This window comes from Trifolium pratense, linkage group LG5, assembly GCF_020283565.1.
Source record: "Trifolium pratense cultivar HEN17-A07 linkage group LG5, ARS_RC_1.1, whole genome shotgun sequence".
NCBI classification, from domain to species: Eukaryota; Viridiplantae; Streptophyta; class Magnoliopsida; order Fabales; family Fabaceae; genus Trifolium; species Trifolium pratense.
The window spans coordinates 40,379,750-40,388,846 of NC_060063.1; the positions used below are offsets into that span (position 1 = coordinate 40,379,750).

Below are 9,097 nucleotides of genomic sequence, written 5' to 3' on the forward strand. Positions count from 1 at the left end.
GTCAAATAGTTTAATTACAAGCACATACAAGCAAGCATTTTTTAAACCTAAGTCTAGAGGGAAGGTTCCCGTTGAGTACAACGGATGTGAGGGGTGCTAATACCTTCCCCTCGCATAACCGACTCCCGAACCTGAAATTTGGTTGCGATGACCACCTTTCCGTTCTTTCCGAGGTTTTATCGATATTTTTCCTCTTCCCTCATGGAATAAATAAAGTTCGGTGGCGACTTTACTATCTAGCGAACGCTTACCGCTCGCGCATTTTTTCACCCGCTTCAGATTGTTGACATATCTCAACCTTAACCTATGTACAAATTTAATGAAGTGTACATACACCTCATGTGCTTAATTTTATTGAAATTATTGCATACGTCACATGATGTATTTTTTGTCTCAAAGACAATATCCAACCTCATTGGATGAGAAAGGGATGCATGAGAAGTATCCAAATGCTTTGGCAATTGGGTTAATCATGTATATCATGATATGTACTAGACCAGATGTACTATATGCTATTAGCATAAACAATATGTACCAATTATTTCTAGTGATTTTCATTAGATCACCATCAAGAATATCCATGGATATCTTAAAATCACTAAGGATGGCTTCTTGATCGGATCTGGAAATGATCATTGTAAATGAGTTTCAATGATACTGATTGTCCAAAACCGAAGAACAGTATACCCAGATTGTAGTCTGGAATAAACTTTATGCTCGGATGTCAAATCTGTAAGCTTACAAGCTTCAGAAGATTGATATATCTATTACAAGGGTCAAATATATGATTTGAATAGTTTGTCTCATAAGATGAGGCAGAAAATTGTTTTCCTTACGTTGCAGATTCCCTTGACCTCATTAAAGATGGTAATGGTTTAATCTTGCAAGCAACGGAAAACCAGATCTCACCAACGATTCAAATACAAGTTTTGACACTTTATTTCTTTTGATAGAAGATCAAAAGTGTAAATTGAAAGATGTATCGGGTACCGACATAGGAAAGAGTTCCTTATCCACTAATAGAAAATCTTGCATAGAAGATGCTTGATGATGACGCTAGTCCAATAGATGTTGAGTTAATATCTGATTGGCTTTAGTGCTAGTGGGAGATTGTTGGAGTAAGCCCTAAAAGCCAATCTATTTTGATAGAATCGTCTTTTGTATGATGACTTTGATTTATATATTTAATATATATAATAAGGCATTTCTTTATTATGTTTGTTTCAAACTAATAAAGTCCCTAGAATAGCTAGTCTAATTAATGGAACATTAAGTGTGACTTAATAGTGAGACTCCATTAAACATAATGACACTATTCTTAAAGTATCCAGAGTCAAGTTTTACTGTGATGTGGGATAACAGTAAAACATAGAGACTATTATGTGAGTAGATTGATGACTTCATCTCACGAGTCATGGATATGAGATATCAAGTCTTCACATAGATATAAATATTAGGAGTAATATTTATATTGGATTGACTCGCCATGAGAAATGCTACATAGTATGTTATGAAAAGTGTCATAAGTTATTCTCATAGTGATAATGGTGTATACCACCCTTCGACCTGAAACCACTATGGACCCTAGATGTGGAGTAGAGTACTTAGTTGTCATTCAAACATTGTCCGTAACAGGATGACTATAAAGTCGGTTGATGGGTACTCTATAAATCATATTGAGGGACATGAGTGACCTAGATGGAATTTGCCCCTCCTACATAACAGGAGCAATATCTGTAGGCCTCTTTATAGAATATGACTGATAAAATGCGTGGCCACGCCGAACTAAGTAAATATGAGATATTGAGCTTATTCGTTGCTCAGTATATTCTGGGATCAAGAAATAAGATATTGAATCATACAAGGGTGACACGATCTATGCCTTATGTTCAATATAGATATAAGGGCAAAGGGGTAATTATACACACGATCGTTATCACATAAAGGTTTCGTCAGATCACATGACATTCTCGTCACTTGGGTAGCAATGATGTGTTGCTAGATACCGCTCACTGTTTATAATAATAAATATGTGATTTAATATTATCACTAGTGCAGAAAGGAGATACAACTACTGGCCAAACAGACTTTCTACTACTGGCCGCGGCCAGTAGTAAATGCAGTCGACGTTGTAAGTACAACTTTCCACGTCGGGTATTTTTATACCCGTCGTGGTATGTGTAGTTTCTTCTGTAATTATTATTTAATATTATGGGGATTCCACGTCGGTTTTTACAAATACCCGTAGTGGTATGTATGAGATTCCACTACGGGTATGTACAATATCAGTAGTGGTATGTATGGTTTCCAGTTTTTTTTTTTTAAGAATTGGGGATTCCACTACGGGTATTTACGCATACCCGTAGTGGTATGTATGGTTTCCTGTTTTTTTTTTTTAGAATTGAGGATTCCACTACGGATCATTACTCTTACCCGTAGTGGTATGTGTAGTTTTCACTACTGATTGTTATAAATATCAGTAGTGGTATGTTAGTTTTATTTTATTTTTTTTTTTCGTTTTTTTGTAGCATCCTGTGCCTGCATATTAGTAGTGGTGTGTAGTTTTGTAACATGACCAAATTTCATCACAGACCCCAAAGAATGAGCCATTGCTGCTAGTGCTAAAGCTATATGTTAAAAATCAGTTGCACTAGCAACCAATAACCACAACAACTGCAGTTAAAAGTTTATCTGGTGAGTTATATCTATAGCTTGAAGCATTGCCTTTAAATTTCCAACATCTTGATGCAAATTAGATAAGAAAGTAGCAAGATCATTTCCATCAAACAATTCATGTGCAGTTAAACTATGCTTCTCAGCAACAGCATTAAGTGCAGATATATAAGACTTATCCTGAGATTGAGCTTTGTTAATGAGTTCATACATCATATCTGTTACTTTTGACATAGCAGATACTACCACTAATTTTCTCTCAGAATCATCATTGATTATTACATCTGCAACATTATTTATTCTCACTGAACTTCCCACACATGTCCCTCCAAATTTGTGAACAGACCAAGTTGAGCAATCACTTTTCCTGTTTGACTCCATACAGGGCCTAATGCATGAAAGCTCTACAAGTACCTGATCATCACAATAAATGTAACGAAAGATCATTATCCTTCACTCCTGAAAGACCAGGCAATATGAGATAGGAAAGTGCAAGGAAAAGTCTAGGATGCTAGTGCAAGAGCCGTACACAGCATTCTGTACATAAAAAAGTTAGCATAAACAAATTGCAAATCACGTTTTCAAAATCACAATTATCGAGTCTAAGCATAGAAATATTAAGGTTGTTGATCGTCATTCATGTCTTCTTTCAGCCATTAAGCTGATGTAACTCAAGAAGGGGATAGACATGCATTTTGGAGTAATATGAAACTATTTTTGATGCAATATATAACAACACTTTTAAATTAATAAAAATGTCTAGGAAGAAAATCCATCAATTGCACAGAACTCCATCATGAAAGTTATCCAATACAAATCAACAAGCAAGTAGCATATATCAAGAGTACCTTGTTGCTATAAAACTCATCCATTTGCCAACTTTCTTCCACATGTGCAACAGGCATACTCATACCTTGAAAAAAATAAGTCATAAGACACCAAAAGATAAAGATTCATCTTAGAAAAAAGAATCAACATGCACCTACCACAACCCTTCCCAGTAAATGCAATCCATGCTAGAGCAGAAAGACTGTCAACAGCAGAGTGATTAAAAAAATCAGATCTCCTTCCTTCTGTCAATGCGGCAGCTTTCGTGATCACTTCATTCAATGGGAGAATCCTAGTACTGTTAGTCCAGCTACCTGCAGAACACTGCATTCTTGTTTTGAAAAGTGGTCAATGCAATAGGCATTTGGGAAAAAAACTTCAAAGTAAACTAAATATGTTCGGCTAATTTTCCGAAGCTGTAGAGTTGATTCTCCCAACTGAGAAGGATTTCCTATTTCTTTATTTCTGGTAGAAAATGAATTCTAGCAGCACCGTCCACTAGAATCATACAACTATATTTTACTACGTACTCTTTTAACACCTCATCACTGATTTATCTACAATGACCTCACAAACCCAATTTCAAAATCAAAGCAACATATATTTTTCTATAATCCGTATTTCTCTCCCCCCCTACAAACAAAGCCAAATGAAAGAACATAGTACATGCATTTAGAGAAACACAAACTTAACAGCAAAATAACTCAATTATGAAAGAAGACTAGGATTACTTCCTGAAAGATGGCAACCCCAAATCCTCAACTGCATCAAGACCTACGCTACATTAGTCCATTCTGCATTCTTTCTAACAACTAAATATATTTTTTCTTTTGTTCCTCTCTTATTCATCTATTTGACTTCCCCCAAATCATGTTACATCCAAAAATCATGTCCCTGAACTTCCCACACATGTTCCTCCAAATATAAGTTTTTAATTTGTATGAACAAATTTCAAGTCTTGAATCTCTCAAACCTAGCAAAAATGTCGACATGCTTTTCACCGAAACATTGCAAGAAAAAAGATCCCATCTTATAAGGCTATGTGGTGAAGCTGAAGGGTATTTGGAGAGACACTACTCAGCTATCTTAGGCTCATACCAAAACCCTCTTGACCATCTCCATATTTTCCCTTACTATTCTAACTACATCAAACTTGGTCACCTTGAGTTTTCACTCCTTAGCCAACACTGCACTCATGTCCCTAGTAAAATTGCAATTTGACTCATTTCTATCAGCTAATAATCATGTACAACCTATTCCATCAGTTTAGGTAATTTACATCTAAAGTTGTCCCTATTAAATAAGCTATAATGAGATTTAATCCATCTTACAGCAGAAGAAGCAGAACATCACAGACCCACACAAAAAGGAAAGAAAAAAAAAAAAAAAAAACACATAGGCACAGCAGCAACGACCCCAAAGAACAACACACAAAGGGCCATAAAAAACACACCACCACAGGTCTCTCGTAATCTCGAAAACGACGTGAATGAAAACGAATGAAAACCCAAGCGAATGAAAACGAATGAACAAGAATGAAAACGAATGAAAACGAAAACGAATGAAATTTGGGGGAAGTTTGATTTATTCATACCTTTACCGAATGAAAACGAAGAGATTTGGAGGCGATTAAGCGTTCTGCAGGGTCGTCGGCCGTCTAGGGTTTGGAGAATGAAACCGAATGAAATTGGAGATTGGAGAATGGAGAGATTGGAGAATGATTGGGATTTGGCGCAGGAGTGTTTGATTTGAAGAAATTGGGACGATTTGAGGAACTGGGATGATTGGGACGATCGGAGGTTTAGATCGTTGCAGCTTCTTCGCGTACGTATGAACAAATGAACAAAATTAGGGATAATTGGGAATGAATGATAATATGAAAAAATTAATAACACTAATAGGGATTTCACTACCGGTGAATCCCAGATCGGTAGTGAAATATAATTAAAACAAATTTTAATGTAATTACGACATTGCCACCGTGTTTACTTTTCACTACTGATTTAAGAAAGCCAGTAGTGAAATCTCTTGTCTATGAACTTTTCACTACCGGTATTAAAATATCAGTAGTGGAATCCTTTGGTCAAATGTATTTCACTACTGGTATTCACATACCAGTAGTGGTATCTCTAAACCAAAAGTCATTTTTCTACTAGTGTATTGCCAACGTTACGAGAACCTATAGGGTCACATACAAAGGACAGATAGATGAGAGAAATAAATAAGTAAGACTTATTTATAAAATAATAAGCAGGACTTATTAGTAATTAAATAATTAAGTATGACTTATTATTTAATTTATGAAAAATAGAGAAATGCGGTCCACCGTAAGGTACGGTGCAGTGTTTGGCTTGATGACCACACAAGTGGTTCTATAAATAGAACCCTTGAGATGAAGTTTAAAAAAAAGGTTTTTAACCAAATTCATAAAGTGAAACCTAGCCGCCGCTCTCTAAACCCTATTCTCTCTGAATCTCTGGTGGAATTGGCTAGCACCGGTCATCGGAGAAGTTTTGTTCGTGTGGACTGAGTAGATGCATCGCTACTTTGCTTTGCTCGTGATTAGAAACAGTTTCTACCTCAAAGGTTCTGCACTTCAAGAGGTAAACACATAAACTTGTGGTTTTGTGTTCTTTGATTTGTGATTAATGGTTTAATCAAGATCCGTTCATCGGGATTGTTCCGCTAAGAGGATTAATTATTTTGAAAAACCCCTCTTAAATCCCTTCACTCAGAAGGATCTGGTTAGCAGTAAAACAAATTCAAAGTGAATTGTGTGCTTAGTGTTTGCTCGAAATAAAAGATGAGGGAAGAGAGAATCAACACACAACAATTATACTGGTTCACCCGCTAATAGTATGGGTTACGTCCAGTCCCTCACGCTCCGTGAGTATCCACTATAATCTTGAGATACTAGTAATCTCAAATTACAAACCTCCTTGATCTAAACCAAGATCAATAACCTTAAGCCCTACAAGCTTAATATCTACCTCAGTCCTACAAACTAAGGTGTCACTCAATCAATAGTTACGTATTGACTTGAGCCAATCTTTCTTTTACAATAAGTTGTTCAGATCACAAGCTTTCAAATGAAGAGAAAATCAAGTTGAGAAGCTAATAGAAGAATACACTCAGTTCACTCAATGATATACTGATCCAAGTATGTGATGTTAGAGAGCTGGAGTGAGAGTGGAAGAGTTTGATGACTTGGTCGAAAAAGACAAGTGTAGATGTTGAAATTTGTAGTTGAAACTCTTGAGATATTTTCTTGTTGAAATACTCAAAGGTTAATTTGAGAAGCAAATCAAAACAATCAATATACTCAGAAGTACTGATGAGAATGGAGAGCTTGAGTATGAGTGATGAAAGAAGAGCTTGGTACCTTGTACGAAAAAGACAAGTATAGAATGAATGTTGTAGTGTGAGCTCTCAAGTCTTCAAAGCACCCAAGTGTGCTATTTATAGATGTTGTTTGTCCTTTGTTTCGTTGTCTCCAAGTAAGTTTGAGTGGAGCCAAAGACTAGCCGTTAGTCCTTTAAAAATCTGATCAAAATATTATTCAAATGATATTTGATGAGAGAGAAGATGCTTCTTGAGAACATTCTTAGAATGATGATGTCATGAGGAGCGTGAGGTTGAGCATCTTTGAGCTGTATGAACTTGTTCTCCAAGAACAAGCACTGTTGAAGCCTTGGAAGATCAATTACAACAGCTGGATACAGCTGGAGAGAATCTTTCGATCAAGAGCAGAAAGTCTGCTTGATTCTGGAACGTTCTTAGATCGTTCTCCCAGAGTATTTTATGATTCTTGGCCTAGATCAAATAGAGAGATGTGCATTGCTTGTTTTGATTTCGTGGGCCTCAAGATATTCATGATGATCTTATGATGATAGCTGGTCTTCTTATCCTTTTACTATTCATGTGTACTTGTAAAAAGTACAAGTAGCTTTCCATTGTAGATCAATATCATAGTGAAATATATTTTATGAAGTCCTTTGAGAAGTACCATTTCAAACTTGTTGTCTCCTTTTCATTGGTCCATAAATGTCTTCAAATAATCTCTGAATAGAGCATGTGAGCTTGAGAAATAAATTGTCAAAGACATGTTCATGTTTATTCCTTAAACATGACCAAATAGGAAGCTTTCTTTTGCTATAATTTAATCCTTGCTTTAAATGACTTATATCCTGTAGAGATTCTTTTCAATAAAGTCCTTTGCAAAAGTGCTTATTTGTCTCTTGTTCAGATGATATCAATTAAGTGCTTATTGTTGATGTATAGCTTTGCACGTGAGAAAAAGTGCAGACTGGAGAATGTTCTCTGATCATTCTCATAAACTTGCAGTTTTCAGTAACTTCAAGTAGAGTGATATATAATGAATGAGCTTTTGTTCCTGTCTATATTAATCACTCAAGAGCACTTGTTAGATCACAATAAGTGCTTGTGTTGAAGTACTAACCTGGAAGAGTTTATTTCTTGAACTGGAGAATGTTCTCGGATCATGCTTGAAGCAGTATTCAACACTTTTCTTTAGGAGTGGGACATATAATCTTGTTGCTGCAAAACTTCCCATAATTCTTTTTGATGTTTTCACACATTGTTGTATGTTCATTGAGTATCTTTGAGATTCTTCAGTAAAGGCGTGAGTGTACTCATAATGAGAATGATTAAAACTTTTATGCCTTGTGCATAAGCTCCTTTGTAAAACTCATGGAAAATCATTCTCAAACATTGTCATCTTGAGAAGCTTTGGTAGGATGATACTTTGACGTTAATTGCAGTAGTAAATCCTCAAAGCATGTAGTACAAAACTCAATGTGAGTTTTGTCACACAACATCGATCCTTTTGTAGCTTGTAATCCTTTTGTAACATCTATCCATAGTATATTCTTTTGTAGCTTGTGATGCAGGTTTTTCCATTATGATTCTTCAACTACGATCATCATAATTTTCCTTGAATATTTAATTCTCATTGTAAACCTTGTGATGAAGATGAAGACTATTAATCATGAAGTTTACTTTCTTTGCTTGAACCTTAAATCAATCCTCGTAAACAACAGTCTTTAAAAAATCTTCTTGATGCTTGTGATACTACTTGTGATTATCTGATGATACTCCAAATCTTTCACTGTTTGAGTATATAAATGCACTTGTTGATGTGAGTGGCTTCTAGCTCGTCCACTTTTGCTAATATCTATCTTTCAACAAAAACTCAAGTGCAAACATCAGTAGATCACCATTCATAAAACTTAACATTTATTCCATAAGGTTTGTTGTCATTAAAACACTAAAATGAATTTTGCCTCAACAGTTGCCACTTGTTAACCACCTCAGCAATGTACTTGTACACATCCACGTAAGATGTGTACCGAAGAATTCACCTTTATTTAATAATTGAAATAATATTTAATGACGTTACATTTTCTATTGAATATTGAAATAAAAAATATTTATATTTGTATGTTACAAATTAGTAATATAATTTCTTATGTTATAAGAAAAAATTAATTAGGCTTAAATTCAGTTTTACCCCCCCTATTTTGAAAAATGCGGAATTTTACCCCCCCTATTTTAAAATGCGGAATTTTACCCCCCT

At 35.3% G+C, this 9,097-nt stretch overlaps 1 protein-coding gene across 1 annotated transcript; it reads right to left on the reverse strand.

The window, feature by feature from the left end:
* Positions 1-2,454: 2,454 nt before the first annotated feature.
* LOC123883811 (bifunctional aspartokinase/homoserine dehydrogenase 2, chloroplastic-like) lies at positions 2,455-5,639 on the reverse strand. Its single transcript, XM_045932746.1, has 3 exons — positions 3,660-5,639; positions 3,522-3,586; positions 2,455-3,087 (listed from the first exon to the last, which is right to left on the reverse strand). Exons 1-3 carry the CDS (start codon positions 3,829-3,831, stop codon positions 2,680-2,682), a joined length of 645 nt encoding a protein of 214 aa, XP_045788702.1. The 5' UTR covers positions 3,832-5,639; the 3' UTR covers positions 2,455-2,679.
* Between the last annotated feature and the right edge of the window lie 3,458 nt (positions 5,640-9,097).

What these genes read in the sequence shown, in the direction of transcription:
- LOC123883811 (XM_045932746.1), bottom strand. Translation starts at nt 3,831, where the DNA reads ATGCAGTGTTCTGCAGGTAGCTGGACTAACAGTACTAGGATTCTCCCA. An exon ending in ATTTACTGGGAAGGGTTGTG is followed by an intron (nt 3,587 to 3,659) that starts GTAGGTGCATGT and finishes ATTTTTTTCAAG; the next exon opens with GTATGAGTATGCCTGTTGCA. An exon ending in ATGAGTTTTATAGCAACAAG is followed by an intron (nt 3,088 to 3,521) that starts GTACTCTTGATA and finishes TGTGATGATCAG; the next exon opens with GTACTTGTAGAGCTTTCATG.